The sequence below is a fragment of the Macaca fascicularis genome, chromosome 10 (genome assembly GCF_037993035.2).
Source record: "Macaca fascicularis isolate 582-1 chromosome 10, T2T-MFA8v1.1".
Classification (NCBI taxonomy): Eukaryota; Metazoa; Chordata; class Mammalia; order Primates; family Cercopithecidae; genus Macaca; species Macaca fascicularis.
The window spans coordinates 69632373-69651687 of record NC_088384.1 but is presented as its reverse complement, the minus strand read 5'-3'; the positions used below and the strand labels follow the sequence as shown (position 1 = coordinate 69651687).

Below are 19315 nucleotides of genomic sequence, written 5' to 3'. Positions count from 1 at the left end.
GGGACAGTGGCCTGAGCAGAGCCAGGCCTCTCCCTGGTCATCTTGATCTCCTATGGCCACTCATACCCAGTAGAGCCCCCAGTGACGAGTGACAAGCTCTCAGTGCCACTGAGACTATGCAGGATGTGTATGGCCAGGAAGGGAGCGACCCCGCTGGCCTCAGGACACACCTGAGCATCTCTAACCACTAAATTCTCCAGCAAAGTTACCCTGAACTCTGACTCCAGTGGAGGAATGTGCCACGCAGCACTTCTTGGGGACAGCTCTTGGCCAGAGGCACAAGACAGCTCAGAGCGCTTAGCCTCTGAACCAGCACGAGGGAAACCAGGGGCGCTTCTGGGCGGGGGAACCTCAGAGCCCCACACAGTGTGTCCCTATACCTTCCTTTCTACACTCTGAGCTGTGGCCACAAACTGGCTAGGCCCCAGCTCCCTAGATCCCCTGCAATACAGAGCCCTGCCCCGGCCCTAATCATCTCAGGAGCCGGGCCATGGGTGGCTTGACAGAAGACCAAGCACCTGCAAGCGATCCCTCAGGGTGGCAGAATTCTGCCAAGAAAAAGAAGCGGAGGCTGTTTTATGAATGTTCTCTCTGTGGCATGGCAGGGTGCGTGTGGCCATCCTGACAGGCATCTTGGGGTGGTGGGAGGCATGGGGCCCCAGAACCCACGTAACCACTGCAGCTCACTGGCCCCTGAAGGGGAGAGGCACGGGGAAGGGCAAAACCACCCTAGCCAGCTGCAGTGGCCTCTGAGTGTGGCCAGCAGGAGGGTGGGCCCACCTTGTGCCAGGTGTCCTGAATGATGCCAGCCTTCTCAGACAGGATCTCGATGAGCCGCTGGGCCTCGCCCTCGTTGAACACCATGCTCCCAACCGTGGAGACCAGCGTCTTGTAGGGGAGGTAGAGAGGGCCATCGGCATCTGGGGGCCCTGTGCAGCGAGAGGGAAGGAGCTGAGACTTAGGTGTATGCCACAACACACGCGGCCGCAAAGCCCATCACACCAAGAAGGTTCCGGTCACAGCCAAGAAGAGCTCTCCGACTGCCTGGGGTCGGCAGGCTGAGCATGGCGAGTCGGCTCCAGTGTCTCCCGCTCTTTCAGGACACTGAGAAACTGACTCAACGAGGGGTCCCTGCCCCGTCCTAACTCACCCATAGAAGTCCCAGGCTGGGGTGGAAGTAGAGCTCCTCTTTTTTTTATTTCTACCATCAAGATTGGCCTGGAACAAAATTAAGCAAGGCGTACTTTTCCCATGGGCTTTTCTCCCTTCCTTTTTTCTCACAAATGCACTGGTCCTGTTCTCGGCCTGCATGGCTCACCAGGGTTCTCCCCACTGGCCATGACTGAGCTCTGTGGCCTTGTGGGACCTGACTGGGCAGCGAATCCACTGTCCATCACACACAGACACCCAGAGCTACACTCCTGCAGCCACAGGAGGGGCACGGAAGGCAAGGAGAGGCTGATCCCACACATCGGTGCAAACCCTCTATTTCTAGCTCCCTGGATGAAGCTTAAGCAGCGACAGGTTTGGGAGAGGGAAGGCTGGCTGGGTTCCTATAGAATCGGGCCTGTCCACTCGCCAGTCCATGAGTGACTGCCTGGAGGACGGGAAGCCATCTGCCAACAACCAACCGTCACTTCTGAAAACTAAAACTGCCGAGCCCCTCCCACCCCTGCCACACACACACACACACACACACACACACACACACACACACAGAGCTTTGCTCTCACTGGGGCTTGAATGCAGCCTTGGAAGCAAGAAAGGGTGAACCAAGATGCCACGCCTGAGTGCCTGGACTCTTCCACAGCTGAATGACAGCACCAAAAACGAGCCAAATCAGAAAGCGGACCGGCCTACAGCAGTCCCCTCAGCTGAGCCCACCTCGGGAGGACAAAGGAGAGGGCTGGTTTCCATAGCAACCCTCAATTCTCTGGCTTGTCACAATGTTTTCACTTACTAGTCACAATATTTTCATTACAAGTCAAAGCATTTGGCACAATACCTTAATGAGGGGAACGTGGGATGTGGGCGAGCTGGTTGCTATGAGCACCTTTATTTCCTAACTTCTTACTCTGGTGAGGCTCAGGAGATTAAAAATAACCACGCTGACACCAAAGGCCTAAGAGCTCATGGGTGCCATGAAAACAGGTCCCGGCAGAAGCATGCCCCTTCAACCTTCTTTTTACCGAAATATGTGTACGTATATAAAGTAATTTTAATGCACACACACGAGAAAATTCTAACCCAAAAGCCAAAAGAAAATAAAAGCATGCATGGTGCACTCTCAGGAGAAACCCCCGTGTTAGTTCACATTTCGGTTCGCAGCCTTCCCGCCTTCCCCCTCAGCCTGCAGGTGCGTGTCTATTGCCAGCACTTTCCAGGAGACAGAGGCCACTTGTTTCAAAGACACCTCTGTAGTTACAGACTGGGCAGGGCAGCTGCTTCAGGCAGCGTCTAGCTGCTGGCTGCAAAGACATTTTCCCCTCCTGACTCAGAGGAGTCTCCTCCTGTGCCGTCCGATGTGCTGGGCACCTGCCGCGTGTGGCTGCTGGGCACCTGTAACGTGGCTGGCCTGACTCGAGATGTGCCACAAGTGGAAAGTACACATGGAATTTAGAAGATTTGGTATGAAAAAAAAGAATGTGAAGTATCTGTAATAATTTTATATATTGATTGTATGTTGAAACAACATTTTGGATAAACTGCGTCAAATAAAATATATCGTTAACATTCAGTCCATTTGTTTCTTGCTTGCCTTTTTAAATGTGGCTAAAAACATTCACGTCGCATCCATGGCTCACACGTGTGTCGCTAACACTCTATTTCTCCTGGACTGGCTGGCCTATTCCTTCCTTTCCAGACCCGGGGACTCCCAAAGTGCCCCCTGCTGAATTCCTGGCAGCCCCTGGTCCTACAGAGGTTCCAGAGTGACCCAAGAGCTCTGGCCTCTTTTGAACGCTCTCCTGAAAGACCACCCTTCCAGACCCCACGGCCCCTACTGCACTGCCGGGTGGGGAAACATCTGGAGAAGGCAGCTGGAGAGCCCGCGCTCTAGGACGCCGCTTCCTGCACGGGGGTCTGCGTGGCCACATGCTCACCCCTCGCAGGCTCCGTCCACAGAGTGCTCCCGAGACTGTTCTCGGAGTGGCATTCTCATTAAAACTTTCTAATGTAATTCCATTCTATTAGATATCTTAACAGAAAAAAACTTGTAACAAGTGAAACGAACGCAAAGCTGCGTACAGCAAAATTTTAACGCTCTCCTCTGCCATCCCTCATGGCCCCCCAGAAACTTCACAGCCTTTGCCACACTCATACAAACACTACCTTTCATATTATTTTTAGAGAGCTATAACTTCACAAAACATTTTTCACTAAGTATTTTAGGTAAAAACTGTGCTGTCTCAATTGTTCCCAAATCAAGGGCAGCACAACTGAAAGAAAAAAGGAAAGCCCTCAGAAGCAGAGGCAGGATTTCTGGGTCTTTAGATGAGTTGCATTTAAATAACAGACTAACGGGCGAGCCCAGCACATCACTTAGGGCTCCAGCAAATACTTGAAGACACCAGTAATCTTCTGAACTGTGAAATCTTAACACACTAAACTAAGTCTGTCAGACTCAACACCTAGTCTGTGAAATCACGGACTTCAAAAGGCCCAGGGTGCAGTGAATGCTGGAACAGCTCGGCTCACTGAGGACTTGCTCCTGTGGCTAATGCTTTGCCCATCTTGGTGGGTCTGAAATACCAGAGAGGGACAGGCCAGGAGGCCTGGGGAGAGACCAGGGAGCAGGAGACCCCAGAGTAGAGACACAGGCCAGTGTCTCACTTTGATGGATAATCCAGACCTCTGTCTGGCAGGGGACACAGCAACAACCCAGGGGTCAGGCCCTGCAGGAATGGGACAGGTAGTGTGACAAATAACCACATAGGCCTGGGCTCAGGGGGGTGGCCTCTCCTGAGCTGGGTGGCCCTGGGCATGGCACTTCACCTCCAGGTGATGGCTCCCGTGGGGGAATCTGAGCCAGAATCCTCAGAGCCACAGGCCTGCCTAAGAGCCTGGAAATGAGATTTTTAAGTGCTATCTTCTCACCTTTACTGCTGACAGCTAACTCAATAAAAAACAAATGAAAGAATGAATTCATTCATTTATGAATGCACAGATGAAGAAACACATCCGTAGGCCACGTCCAGTCTGCAGGTCACCTCTGTCCTTGGGCAGTGGGGCACCAAGGTCAGAGCAAGGCCTCTGGGACCAGGTGGCCTGGAGTCGAATCCCAGCTCAGCTCCTTCCCACCTGTGTCCTTGGACAAGCAGCTTAACCTTCCTTTGCCTCTGTTTCCTTGCCTACGAAATGGGGATGATCACTGTTCCTCTCACAGCTTGGCTGGAAAGATTAAGTTGCAACATGCTTGGAACCATGCCTGGCACAGGGTAACGCACAGCAAAATAAATCAGCATGGCCGGCCTTCAAGCAGCTCACAGCAGCTCAGCTAATGCACCTCACACTCCAAATTTCAAAACAACTCTCCCTTCTGCGCCCACGCTGGGAGGCTCAGGCACCTAAAATTAAACCCATCTGGCAAACAGACATGTAGTGTTCTCTCTGTCAACTGTGGCGTCCTTGGATGAGGCTTTTCTCTCTGTATAATTTCCAGGATCCCCCATGGCCAGGGCTCAGGCACAGGAGGAGGATCTCAGCCCTAAGGGGCCTCATGCGACTCGGCAGCCAGCCCCCCACATCAGCTGCTGGCGCACCCCTGCACTGTGCACACCCGGCTCTCTCAGTCCACGGAGAGGCTATCGGATCCACTCCAGGAACGGCCGCCTGAGCCCTGGCAACAGCTGGTGGTTAATAGGAGGGGATTATCGCCTCAGCCCTGGGATAGGCCCCACAAAAGGCTCCAGCTCAGCTCCAGCTGCTGCTACAGGTGCCCAGAAGCCCTGGCCAGGGCAGGCAGGGCCAGGTGGTCTCCAGACACAAAGTATGTACCACCTGTGTACCCAGCAGTCCGTAAATTGCTGGGCCTGGAAGGTTAAGTTACAGGTTGGGCTGTGGCCAAGAGAGGCAGCGGACACAGGGCCATAAAGCAGAAGAGTGACACAAGGCGGACCTGGAGAGCCACTGTGGCAGCAATGCCGAGAAAGGCTTTAAGGCTTTGGGCCAAGCATAGCTGGGTATGGACACGGTGAGGGCCTTTGGGCCCTAGCATGTCAGGTTTGCACCTGAGGTTGGACTAGGTCCAAGTTTTCATAGGCCCTCAGAATCTGGATTTTATTCTGTAGGCAATAAGCAATACCTAGAAAGGAATGTTTGAATTTGAGAAAAAGATTTCAGGATGCCCAGGGGGGATGCGGCTGGAAGCAGACAGACCAGCTGGCCCGGACCCTGGTCCTAAGAGCCTGAATCCCCGCTGGGTCCTAAGAGCCCAGGACCAGAGTCCAGGCCCAAGTATTCAGGAAGCTGAGCTGGCGGGAGAGAGGCCCAGGTGTCAACCCAGGGACTCCTGACAGTGGAACCTGAAACGGCGTGCACTTGAGGGCTTGGGGAAGAACTCCATTGGCAAAAACTCTCATTTCCTAAGAGACTGTCCAGATCAGGTTCTGAGGGCACCTCCCCCAGACACACAGATGCAGTCTGAATAGCTGCTGCCTCTGGGCCTGCACAGGCGTGACTCCAGACAGTGCAGACCAAGGGACCCAGCATGGCTGCCCCTGTGGGAAGAAAGCCAGATCGAAATCTTGGCATGCCTTCCACACCTTGCAATCCCCAATCACCCCACCCAAACTCAGGTCTGCTTTAAGAAGGTGAAGACCCTGGGGCCCCAGGAACGGGCTCCCCTGTGCCTCCTGGACGCCCAGCACTGCACAGGTAGTCATCAGCCTCTGCAGACCAAGATTAGGAGGCCGAGGACAAGCTCTCCATTCCTGCTGACCCAAAGTCCAGAGGGCGTCTCTCTCTCTCAACCTGAAGAGCTGGCTCCTTTCAGGGTCCCGCCCCAAGGTGGGACGCAAGACGCTCTCTAGGGAGGAGCTCCAGCCAACATCACTGCTGGCCTCTCCCTAACAGCTCGTTCCTGGACTGCGGCCATGAAGGCTCCTCCTGAGCCTGTGGGGGGAAGTGAGCTTTATGAGACCCTGGAGGAAATGAAGATGTACCAAATGCTCCCGGAGGCAAACTGCAACTCCTGCTCTCACTCACTGCTCATCTGCCCACAGCTGAGGCCGGCCCTGGACAGCACACGAACGGTGGACTCCAGGCCCAGCTCAGGCCACAGAGCCCGGCCTTGCCCAGGCACTGGTCAGCGCTCCTGACAGGAAGCAGGCCAAGGAGGCACAGCTGCACTTGGCTCCAAATGCCACGAACGGTCACACCTGCAGCTTTAAGGGCAATGGAGCTAAGTACAAATAATGTCAAGAACAACCCGATTCGGGCCCTTTTAATCAGTCCTTTTCCTTTGGTTGGAGAAGAAAGTAATCAGCTACCAACTTGGGGAGTTGTATATTTAATGGTATCTAATGGAATTTAAAATATCCTAAAGACTGAAGAACTCTTTTCCTCTTTTAAAGTTTTGGTTTTTCCTCCAAGTTTCAACAAAACTAATTTTATACCTGGAGTTAAAAAAAACCTACATCACAGTATTTTTAAAAGAAAGACAATTCCTGGAGGACCTCTGGGCAAGGCCCTTCCCAGGGCACACAGGCTGGCCCAAGGACGATACGGTTTAGACAGCAATGAAGACTCTACCTAATGCCTGCAGGAAACGGCAGGGGATTTTTAATCCCCGGCTGTCTGACCACAGCCGTCTGGGGCCAGTGACCGGAGTCCCAGCCTCACCATGTTTTCAAGTGACTGAAAAGAGATTTCTGGAAGAGTCTCATCTAGCAGCTTCTCACACTGATACTTGGCTCGCTTCCCTAGGGGATGTTTTTGTTCTTTTTTAGAAAAAGAAGAAAAAAAGAAAAAGTTGGGTTTGAAGAACTTACACAGAAAGTGAATAAAGGCTCCTAAGCCCCAAAGAGTTTTCTTCAGAGCTTCAGACTCTGGGAAACTGAGTTAAGTTCAAAAGAAAAAGTATCTGACTTGATCTCCGTGTACACCTCTCTGTGCATCCGCCAGCGAGAAGGGCACAGGGGCACCTACCGGGCAGGGCGGGGGCCTCGGGAGGGGCTGCCCACACCAGCCGCTCTGCCATCTGCTGGTCATCTGCATGACTTCTGGGAAGTCTGAGCTTTGGTTTCTGCCTTTATCAAACAGGTAAAAATTCAAATCCACCTTAGAGAATTGCACGAGGGAAACCAGCCTCCTAAACTGCACCTCTGAACAAACACCTGGCTGGGGATTGTAGCGGCGTCACACCGGCTGTGCTAAGCAGCGCTGGGCCTGGAGCACAGCAGGCACACGTGGGGAAGACAGGTGTGGGTGGGTGGGTGAGGAGCCGGGAGCAAGGGGTGTTCCCATCACCAAGTCAAATCGTTTAAGATGAGGGCCCTGCTACACTAGACACCTTGAATACTGTTTCCTGGGGGCTTGACAACTCTTCCCCATACCCTGTGACCTGTGACCCCAGCCCCATTAGATTACAGAACAAGACTTCGGATTTTAGGTTGCATTTCCTATTGTGGGGGTAGAATGGGGGCTAGGTGAGACTGCACACTAAACATGGAGCTCACAGGCCCCCTCCCACCAGGGCACTGCCAGGCTCCAGGATGTGGGAACCGCCTTTAACTTCCCACCTTGCCTCAGTTCATGAATGCGTCCCAGGTGCCTGTGTGCCAGGGCGGGGACAGGCACTGGCCTCCTCCTGGCCTCAGAAGAGCTGGCACTGCCTTTCCTCATTCCAGACCCAGACGGAGCAAGGCCCTCCTTGCTGCTCCTCAGAGGATGCAGGGCTGCCTCGAAACACCCAGAAGGATGAGAGTTCCATCAGTTTTGATATAACGAGGGCCTATTTGACTTAGAGACAAATAACGGAGTTTTTGTTTCTTCTCCATAAAAAAAAAAAAAAAAAAAAAAATTATAGAAAAACTGGAAAACGCAGAAGGCTGAAAGGGAGATACTAACATTTACCCAAAATCCTGCCTCCCAAAGGTGGCCTCTTTTTCCCACATGGACTTATCTAACGTGGCAAGAATGGGTCTCTGAAATGCCTGTTTCTGAGTGTTTGCCACCTCATGGAGGTTGGCTGGGTTCTCCTGGGCCAAGACACAAAGGTCCCTCTGGCCACAGAGTAAAACTGGCTTGCATCAGCAGGCTGGGGAAAGAGGGCCCCCGCAGAAAGCAGGCCCACAGGCAAGAGAGAAGTGCCATGCCCCTAGGGTTACCCACCCCCTTCCGTTAGGCAGAAAGGTCACAGGTCCTTGGGTGAGCTCCAGACTCCCCAAGAGTGTAACAAGTACCCTGCATCCCCACATCCCCTGAGTGACGTGCTAGCAGAGGTAAGGAGGAAACACCTGTTTCCACCCAGCAGCAACAATGAGTGAAGCAAGCCCCAGTTAAAAGCATACTGTTCTGGAGCTCACGCTAACTGTGGGGTCTTCAGAATGTACATATGTACTTCCTCAGTCTACGCCCACACTGTAGGATCCAGACTCGATTCCAGGTGCTGGGTGGGACAGCTCTCCTGCCAGTGTAACACCCAGATGGTGATTAGTATGAGATCAGTGCAGCCCAGGGTGGGAGGCAAACCAGCATAATCCTGCAAACAAAGACTCAATCTGGGGATAAAAATAGCTTTTTTAAAAACCAACACCACTGCATACACATACGTCTTGTGCTAGAAACTTGACTTTCCTAATAGACACTGTACATAAGTGCTCAGTTAACTATCAGAGAACAAACCAGCTAAAGCCTGGATGCGCGCGTCAGCTGACAGTACCCCAAACATGGGGAAGCCTCCGTTCTGGGGACTTTCCACTTCTCGAGGATGCCATCAATTTCCTCCTCTCCAAACATTTAATAAAGAATTTGTGCCTTTCTTTCCGAAGGAAGAGGTCTTCTCCTTATCCCACGTCTGGGTTTATAATGCTCCCTCCACCCCAAACTTCCTGAAGTTAGAATCATTTCCAGAGTAGCACAGCAGCATCGTGTGAGGAGCGCTGAGTCAGAAAACAATTGTGTGGGCCTCTCATCGTAAATTGTGGAAGTTTCTGGAGAGCAATGCAGCACTGTCTTCCTAAATTAAAAATGTACCCACCTTTTGACTTGGCAATCACTTATCTAGGAATTTACTTTGTAAAGACACACAACAGTGTATGTACGTCATTGCAGCATTAATTTTAGCTGCAAAATAGCTGCATACTACTTAAATGTCATTTAAATAAATTGCGATACATTCATGCCAGGGAATATTATGCAGCTGAATGTGGCAGTTTCGCAGGTGCAATATGGAAAGATGTCACCAACACACTGTTAAGTAGACAGCAGTGTGCACTGCAGCTCCCGTTTGTGGGTGCCCAGGTGAAGAGCACAGTGAATTTGAGGCCCCCCCCGGCAGGAAGTGGATGGTGACTGGGATGGAGCAAAAAGACTTTCTATTTTCACCTTCCATGCTTCCAGACTGTGAATTCTGTTTACTGGAAACACATATTTATATAATAATAAATTGTAAAAGGCAAGGATTAGGAAGGCAGGCGTTCTCTGTCAAATACAGCCATGGACAAGCGGTAAAACCTGCTGCAGGGCCCCCATCGGCTGTTGGAGGACAGTCAGAGCAGAAGTTCTGGAAGCGGCCCAGCCTGGGTCTGCAAAAGCATGTCCTGGGCCTACCACTCCTGCGGGGTCTCCCTCTGGGACACTTGTCAGGAGGGGGCCCTGCTGGACCAAACAGGTAACAGATAAGGCCAGGAAGACTGAAGAAGCCATTCAAGTCTCTGGTGGAGCCCAGCTCCAGATCTGGTTTTGCTGCTGATCTGTCATGTGCTATGGGCCAGTCACAGCCTCTGTGACCCCTCGCAGCATCCTACTGTGATGTGGAGGTCAGACAGCTCACCCCACCCTGTACTCAGGACACAGCAGCCAGAACAAAGCAGGCAGGAGCAGTGTGCAACAGCACACAGGGCTGCACAGATCTGCCAGTGATCTAAGAGGCCACCTCCTTTCCAACGGTCCTGTTTAGAGCACTGCTGTGGGAAACTTTCTGTTCTGGCCGAGATGATCTGCCTCTGCACTGTGTAAGGGGAGCCACTAGCCACGTGTGCCTAGTAGGCCTTGAAATGTGGCTAGTGTGACTGAGGAATGGAATCTTTTATTTACTTCTGACTAATTTAGGTGATAATTTAAATGCTCCCATGTGACCAGTGTCACCCATATGGGACAGCACAGCCCTAGACTCTAGCCCTTCCCTGCCCAAGTCAAGGCCTCCTGGACTCATGGGAGGAACTCCCGTCCCGGCCTGCTCCACACCGGTGATCCAGAACCCACTCCCAAGCACCTCCCGGATCCCTGCAGCACAGCCCTCATGCCACCTCACCCCTCCCACCCAACACACTCACACCGACAGGTCCCTGTGTTTCTAGACAACCAGGGCCAGTCAGCCCACCCGGAGTTCTGCCTACGGTTGCCTCAGGTTGGGCACACATGACCTCTAGAGAAGATGGCAGGCCCCAGACTGACAGGAAGCTCGGCCCCAGCAGAGGGGTAAGGAGGTACAGGGCAGCCAGTGGGGGCCGCCGCAGCCTTTCCAACAAAGCAAGGAACACGCAGTCTAACGTGTCTCATCCGGGCCTGCTCACCCGGCAACATGGTCACAGCCGCCAATGGTAAGCAGAAATCCGACTAATTCTGGAACACGAAACTCCACATGTAAGACGTAGCTGCAAGGGTGAAGCCAATTCCATGAGCCGCTGGTGAAAACCCATGTTGTGGACTCACAGATTTCTGCCTCATACCCTCGGGCACCACAGTTCACGGCAAACTGAAAACCAAGAAAATCGTCCGAGGGCACAGAGACAAGGTGGGAAATGACTGCGAGTGATGGAGCGAGCCCGGAGCAGAGAAGCGCCTATGCGAGGCAAAAAGGCCAAGCACCCAGAGAGCACCACCAATAACTGGCTCTGCCGTGGTGGGAATTCTGCCAGATGCAGCGACGTGCCCACCATGCCCAGCACGCCCTCGGCCTCTCCCCTGTGCTCGTGTTATTTGTGTGTGGGAAAAGCAGACTAACTGTGAGGAGAGGTGCACACTTCACTGAGCCCACCCAGGGCCTCTGTCCTTTACAGTCAGAGCTGCAAAGCAGCTGGAAGCTGGATGCTATGCAGACAGTCCTTCTTGCCCACGCCACCTGGCAGTGCTTCAGGGGTTGGGCCCCCCACCCATGCTCTTAGCAGGAAGATGGCAGCCACAAATGCATCAAGAAATGTCCCTGGAGTCCGTCAGCTGGAAACAGCAGAAAATACATGTGTGCTAAAGAATAAACAGATTGTGACAGAGTCCAGATGAGGCCAATACATACAGATACAGGCCAAGAACAGCCTGGCCCTGGTCAGGCATGGTGGCTCACGCCTGTAATCCCAGCACTTTGGGAGGCCTTGGCGGGTGGATCCCACCTGAGGTCAGGAGTTCGAGACCAGCTGCCAACATGGTGAAACCCCATCTCTACTAAAAACACAAAAATCAGCTGGGCGTGGTGGTGGGTGCCTACAATCCCAGCTACTTGGGAAGCTGAGGCAGGAGAATCGCTTGAACCCGGGAGGCGGAGGTTGCAGTGAGTCAAGATCACGCCATTACACTCCAACCTGGGTGACAGAGCGAAACTCCATCTCAAAAAAACAAACAAAAAAAAGAACAACCTGGTCCCAAGGTGGGCAGAAAGAGCCACACATGCACGCCTCACAACCCCCAGCCACCAAAGACCAATGCTGATTGGGACATTAATATTAGATACCCACCAGCACAGTCCACAGAAAAGCACACTGTATAGTTAAACAGTAATGCATGAACCGGTTTTTGTCTGTTTTGGTTTGATAATGGCCATGCAGGGTCTGACCACTGAACTAAAGGACACAACAAAAGGACAGGGCCCTCCACCCCAACTGCTACGCGTGCAGACTGGTGTGGGCTGTCCACGTAACACACACCCGACCTCCTCACATCCCAGGGCCAGCGCCCTCCCTTCACAGTCTCCATGCAGGAGGCACCAAGCCATTGCCGTTCCAGGACTCGAATGTCCCCCACATCCTGAGTGTAACCCCATCACGGAACTGGTGGCAGCAGGTGCTGAGTGTGAAGCATCTTAAGCCAGAGTTCTGAATGCTTTTTATTGTACAGATGCTGCTCCCCCAGTGAGAAGATCTCCACCTGGGACCACGAAACTCCAGACACATTAAAGACTTATGGGTTTTCTATGGATAAACTCGGAGCCTTACCAATATGCACTACAGATTCTGTGGAAAAGAAGACTGAATACATGTGCCTGTTAACTGGGATTTCAAATACCTTGAATTTCTGGCCTTACTACCCAATCACGTGTGTTTGCTAGTGACTCCCTTCCATGTTCATAAATGCCTCCTTTCATCTGTCCTGAGCTCTTGATGCTTGAGCATCACGGAATCATGGAGGGTCTCTCCACTGTGGCTGGAGCTCTGGACCTGGTCACCAAGTCCACACTCCCCTATCAACAATCCTGGGTGACTCTATAGCCTGTGCTGCTTTAAAAACCACCCTCAGCCCCTAAGGTCTGTCCACTGTGGCTCTCGGGTCCTTCTCTGCACTTCACCCCAGAACTACTGAGATGAACGCACAGGCAGAGGCCTGCGGTGCTGAGCTACGTCCAGAGACAGCACGCCGGAGCAGGAGTTCCAGCGGCCCCTGCCTTCCAGGGATCTTTCTCAGTTGTTTTAACATCTGGAATTAAGGAAGTATCATTATTCCTTTATTTTTTGCAATGGCAAAGAGAGTATTTTAGAAAATATATCAAGATCCAATTTTATCTCCCTAAAATAATTTCTAAAGGGCATTCTATCAGGAAGGTTTTAATAGGAAATTCTTTGCTTCATCAGTTCGTTGGAATTCCTGTCCCAGCAGCATTACTGAAGGCTTTCCGAAGGGTGTTCCCAGCTCCAGGGGGCGCTGTCACAAACACGAGATCTAGGGTCTTCAGCGTTGCTTTCTGACTTTCATTTTTTTCTTTCTTTTTAAAATTTCTTGTAGAAACCAGGTCTCACTATGTTGCCCAGGCTGGAACTCCTGAGCTCAAGTGATCTTCCTGCCTCGGTCTCCCAGGGTGTGAGGATTAACAGGAGTGAGCCACCACGCCCAGCTGCTTTTTGACTTTTGAAAACGACTACTACATTGAAGAAAAAAATTAGAAAGGAACTAGCGCTCTAATGGGGGTTCTTATATAGTGTATTTCCTACAGTTCTGGTTTATCTTGTTATCACTTATCTAATGTCTCTGCCTTCCATTGTTCTTGAGGCATCTAAAGAATTTGGCACCGGACTTTTCCAATGAAAAGTCACACTGTGACCATGTGACCAGTCTTTGCAGGCTATTATGGGATCTTCCCAGGCATCACTGTTAGTGGCTGCACTGTGTCTGGGTGAGCCGAATGCACCGAGCCCTCAGGGCGGCCCGAGGGATACCCCGGCCACTCACCCACAGACCTGGCTGCCACAGTTTACACTGTTTCCTGAAGGGAGTCTGGGAGAAGAAGAAAAACTACTGGCCCCTTTAAGCCTCTTGATACATTTTACAAAATTGCTTTTCAAAACGGTCACACAATTTACAATGCCAGCATTTAAAAATATATATTATATATTGATATGAACAGGTTTTAAATAAAGCTTATTTGCTTTAATGTGAGTTTTCAAAATTGCTAAATGACAAAGTCTCCCGGATCATGACTGGCCCCACGTGTGGGACCTGGGACCCACAGCATCAGCAGCTCCCAGGAGCTGCTTAGAAATACAGAATCTCAGGCCCCACTTGGGAGCTGCTGAGTCACCGTCTTTATCATAGCAAGATCCTGGGGGACTCATCTGCATACCAAAGTTTAAGAAGCACTTCAGAAGGGGATGTCTCCAGGATCCTCACGGTGTCTGGTGAGTGGCCCGAGTCCACCGCAGATGGCCCTGACGATGCCTTTGTACATCGATCATGGGAAAACAGGCCTGAGATTCCTCAGTGCGAATTCAAGAAACGAAAATGTAAAGTCCAAGAAAGAACTTTCCCCATGTTTTCCAGACTCCCGACACTGTGAAGAAGAAAGAAACCACCCTGCGGGCGGCGTGTCAGTGGCACACGTGGCCCTGCCTCTGCCTCTTCCTTGTGGTTGCGCAGCCCCGCGTGGCTGCGTGTCAAGCTTCCCCATGTCAGCCTTGGTGACTTCTTCTCATGACAATGTCAGAGTGGCCGTCTTCCACCATCTGGGCTAATCCATATTCATTTCTTTTCAAATTAAATCTATTTCATCCAAACTTTAAATTTTTATAGAGGCAAGTGCTTGGTGGGTCTAAGGAGACTTTTCCAAATGATGAATATATGAACACACTGCCCCAGATCATTTGCCGAACGTTTCCTCCCCTACTGCAATATGATGCTTCTCTCATTCAAGTTCTCAGTCAGTTTCTGCGCCTTCTATTCTCCTACTTGTAATTACAACAGTTGGGAGATGTTCACACAATGACAGGACTGGCCTTCTAAAATCCACTTTAAAAAAATCTGTTCAATTATTCTTACCTATTTTTCCCTCAGATGGGACTTTTCGAATAATCCATCAAGTTAGGGGGAAGATCTTATCAAGAAAGTTGGGCTGGAATAATGGTAGACCACTAAATTAACTTGGAAATTACTATCCTTTCATCGATAATATTTAATCTTCTTCTCCTAGAACATGGGGTTTATTTTCTTGGTTGCAACTTTATCACCTCATCAAGCTGTTGTGTTAGGTTGACAGAGGTTACACGTAGATCTCATCCCTAACAAGGTTCTTTATTACCTGCAAATTAGAACAATTTTGTCCTCCTTTCCAATATTATCATCACACTTCTATTTCATATCTTGTTTCAAATGTCTAAAGCCACACGAAGTAACAATGACCACGGGATGCAGGAAGTTGTGGACATCCCTGATGTAGAAGAACCAAGTAAAAGCCGACTCTCAGCAACATCGCCAGCTTTGAATCAAGTGGAACATCATGTTAAAGAAAGGGCAGTGTGTCGCCTGCCAGCCTCTGGAAGTAGGGCTGAGGCCAGAGCGTCTGGGTTTTCAAAGGGCTTTCGAGGCCACCTGATCTGGGCTGGGCAGCTGGTCCCTGGCTTCCCACAGGAGCCTACAGCCACTCACAGGGGACAGGGCCTCTCACACGGAGCAGGGGGCTGCTGTCCTAGCAAATGGCCCAACAAAAACAGCAGGAGAAGGAGGAAACCCCAGGAAGGTAATAGCCTGACAGAGGCAAGATAGGGAAGCCCAGCTAAAGACACAGGGCCTGTGCAACCCGACACCGGTCCAAACATTTCACACCTTCTAAGATACCTTTTGTCAACACAAATGCAATTATTTTTCCAAATCAGCTAGTGGCTATTTAAAAACAAGAAAAGAAAAGGAGAGAAGAGGAGAGGAGAGGAGAGGAGAGGAGAGGAGAGGAGAGGGGAGGAGAGAGAAGTAAAATTGAATGAATGACAAACATGAAACAGGAACTCCCTGGACCAATTTCTACAGTGATATACACGAAAAAGATAAAGGTAAATCAGTGCTCCATATGATCACATATGTATGTAATCCAGTGTCTACATTAATGCTCTATAATGCTATACTAAATGACTAGGGTGGGGCAGGAGAAGGGGAAGGCAGAGGGGGAAAGAATGCAACTGCTCCTTAAAAACACCTTCCTACCGTCATTCACTCAACAAGCACAGATACATGAGTCAGGCTGTACAAAAGCATCAGGTGAGGCAAGAACACGGAACAGGCTGACGGCACACAGCCAGACAGTTAAGAAAGACTTGTCAACACACAGAACTCTTCTAGACTGTGTGGTGGATGGAATTACTGTTCATAATTCCTCACCTCTCCTTGTGCTCCCATATGTTTAAGACATGCCAAGACATGGACCTACTGCTCACTCATCTCTCCTTTCTCACATCACCTTGCAGTCCCTTCTCCCTGGACACAGTGGACTCCCTGCCCCTTGACTCAGGCTCAGACACATCACTTGTTCTGGTCAATGAAACGCAGGCTTGAAATGCCCTTTTGTGCCTCTGCTGTAACCATGAAGGGCCTCTGCCCTAGAGGGCCCCAGAAGGACCACACATGGAACTGACCTGAGCTCAACCTGTAGCAGAGTCACCAACCCAGTTAAAACCAGATTGAGGCAGAGCCACCATCCGAGAAAGCTCACATCTGCTAACCTCCAGAAGCATGAGCAACAATAAATGACCGCTATTGAAAGCCACTCAATTTTTTTTGAATGTTTGTTATGCAGCCTTATTATGACAATTGCTGACTGATACAGGTGGTACTCCCCAAGAGAATCCACAAGTCATTTAAAAACAGCCTTTCCTTCTAAGTTCATAAAGAAATCAGTTACTTACCAGGCTCACCTTTTTTCTTTGAACCAGACTTCTTCTTGGCAGGAGCCTCTTGTTTTGGTGCCTCTGGGCTCTGGGCCACATCTGTATTTCTGCCCTGGACAGAAGCTGACTCTGTCTTTTTACCCTGATTGGCAGCTGCGTCTGCCTTTTTGCCCTGGTTGGGGGACCCTTCTGCCTTTTTGCCTTGACTGGGGGACCCTTCTGTTTTTTTCCCCTGGTTTGTAACACCCTCTACCTTTGCGCCCTGATTAGCAACCGAATCTGCCTTTTTGCCCTGGTTAGGAGCTCCGTCTCCTTTTTTGCCTTGGTTGGGACTCCCCTCTGCCTTTTTGCCCTGAGCCCCTTCTGTCTTTTTACCCTGGTTCTGGGCTCCCTCGGCCTTTTTGCCCTGGTTCTGGGCCCCCTCGGCCTTCTTGCCCTGGTTCTGGGCCCCTTCTGCTTTTTTGCCCTGGTTCTGAGCGCCTTCAGCCTTCTTGCCCTGGTTCTGGGCCCCCTCGGCCTTCTTGCCCTGGTTCTGGGCCCCCTCGGTCTTTTTGCCCTGATTCTGGGCCCCCTCGGTCTTTTTACCCTGGTTCTGGGCCCCTTCAGCCTTTTTGCCCTGGTTCTGGGCCCCCTCTGCTTTTCTGCCCTGGTTCTGAGCCCCCTCTGCCTTTTTGCCCTGGTTCTGGGCCCCCTCAGCCTTCTTGCCCTGGTTCTGGGCCCCCTCGGCCTTCTTGCCCTGGTTCTGGGCCCCCTCTGCCTTCTTGCCCTGGTTCTGGGCCCCCTCAGCCTTCTTGCCCTGACCCTGGGCCCCCTCTGCCTTCTTGCCCTGACTCTGGGCCCCCTCTGCCTTTTTGCCCTGATTCTGGGCCCCCTCTCCCTTTTTGCCCTGATTCTGGGCCCCCTCTCCCTTTTTGCCCTGATTCTGGGCCCCCTCTGCCTTTTTGTCCTGACTCTGGGCCCCCTCTGCCTTTTTGCCCTGGTTCTGGGCCCCCTCGGCCTTTTTGCCCTGGTTCTGGGCCCCCTCGGTCTTTTTGCCCTGGTTCTGGGCCCCTTCTACCTTTCTGGCCTGGTTCTGAGACCCCTCAGCCTTTTTGCCCTGTGTTGAGGTCCCCTCCGCCTTTTTCCCCTGGTTTGGGGTTGTATCTACCTTTTTACCCTGGTTCTGGGCCCCCTCCACCTTTTTGCCTTGGTTTGGAGTTCCTTCTGCCTTTTTGCCTTGGTTTGGGGTTCCCTCTGCCTTCTTCCCTTGGTTTGGGGTTCCCTCTGCCTTCTTCCCTTGGTTTGGGGTTCCCTCTGTCTTTTTGCCCTGGTTTGGGGTTCCCTCTGCCTTTCTGCCCTGATTTGGGGCTCCTTCTGTCTTTTTGCTTTGGTTCTGAGCCCCCTCCGCCTTTTTGCCCTGAGTAGTGCCAGTGGCTGGTGCATTGCCCTTGGCACCCACTGGGGGCACCACCACCATTGGCACCTCCTTGGGAGCAGTTTCTAAGATGGCAGCCTTCGAAGTGAGAACCTGGATGGAATTCACTACAGAGCTGACAGCTGGTTCCACTTTTGCCACTTTTTTCTCCTTCTTCTTTTTGTCCTTGGGAGAGGAGGCCAGCTTCTCCTGGGGCGTGGCTGGAACTGTGGCGACAGGAGCAATGATAATGGGGGGCTGGACTGGGGTTGGAGCCACAGCCACAGCAGGAGCCCGCACTGGTTCTCGGAGGAGGACAGTCACATTGGGCGCCGGATCGTGATCAGGTATCTTCCCATTAGGCTTCTCTTCCTTTTTCTTGGTCTTTCCTTTCTTCTCCACTGTTTTGTCCTTCTTTTTCTTCTCTACTTTCTGGTGGTGAGTTTTCGCCATCTCCTTGCGCTGGTTGGCTAGGGCTTCTTCATACGACGTTTCCTTCATGGAGAAAGTCGACACCAGGAAGATGCCAATGGCAGAAACAACCATGAATCCTCCAAAGACCACAACTCCCAAGGTTTGAGTGTCGTAAATATCCATCCTGGCTTGCTTTCCTTTCACCTGTCAAATACACACATGGAGGTTACTATTTGTAGAAATCGAGGCATTCAACAGTTTCCATCCCCACCAAACTTCAGGTTTCACTAATTCTTTCTTCAGACTAATAAATTCAGAGAAGAAACAAACCCAGGCATTCTCTGATGTCCCACATTCTCTCCTGCTCCTCTTTAGGAGTGAGCGATTCATACCTACGGCAGGAGCAGTCCCCACACAAAGCAGCAGTAGAGTCAGAGCAGAGTGCAGGTCTACCTCTGTAGCACACACGCCCAGGAGCCTCCGCAGCCAGGTCCCCCATGCAAGATGTTCCCCACCACAAAGTCAAAGATGCACAGGAGCACAAATGCAGGCCAGGTGTGAGACCACGGGCAGTGGTGGAGACCGGAGCAAAAACACCCGCCCCCACCTAAAATTAGGCAGTGACACTCCGTCATGGCCGACTGCCCTAGAAATGTGATTGCTGAGTTGGGAGATGTTTTGATTTTTCATGTTAGGCCAGATATCTTTTGAATATTTTTTCTCTCAATGTGAAATTGACTGATTTAAAAACCATGTGAACCAAACCAAACACATCTGCAGGCTTTCAGCCACATGCATTTTAGCCAGCAGGCCCACAGTGTGCCATCTCCACTCGGTTGCTTCCCTCTTCCCCAGTGCCAATAAATGCCGCTACCCAGGATCAGAGATAAAAACTTCTGCATTACAATCCTGAAACGTGTTCAAGAATTCAGTGAGGGAAAATAGCCTTTTGCCAGCAACAGCTCCTGAGGAGTTATGGAGCCTATAATTTGCA

General features: G+C 51.3%; 1 protein-coding gene across 9 annotated transcripts in view; it reads right to left on the bottom strand.

Moving 5' to 3' along the window:
- The window catches only part of RRBP1 (ribosome binding protein 1), a 68693-nt gene that overhangs the window by 28746 nt on the left and 20632 nt on the right, over positions 1 to 19315 (bottom strand). For 4 of the 9 annotated variants that reach the window (XM_065522734.2, XM_074004722.1, XM_005568288.5 and 1 more), the window contains 2 exons: positions 16533 to 18525; positions 781 to 929 (listed from right to left, as the gene is read on the bottom strand). In XM_065522734.2, the coding sequence (XP_065378806.1) occupies positions 781 to 929; positions 16533 to 18504 (2121 nt within the window). In that variant the 5' untranslated portion in view covers positions 18505 to 18525. The remainder of the gene's footprint in view (positions 1 to 780; positions 930 to 16532; positions 18526 to 19315) is intronic. The other 5 variants (XR_012419113.1, XM_074004724.1, XM_074004725.1 and 2 more) reach the window with 2 other exon arrangements.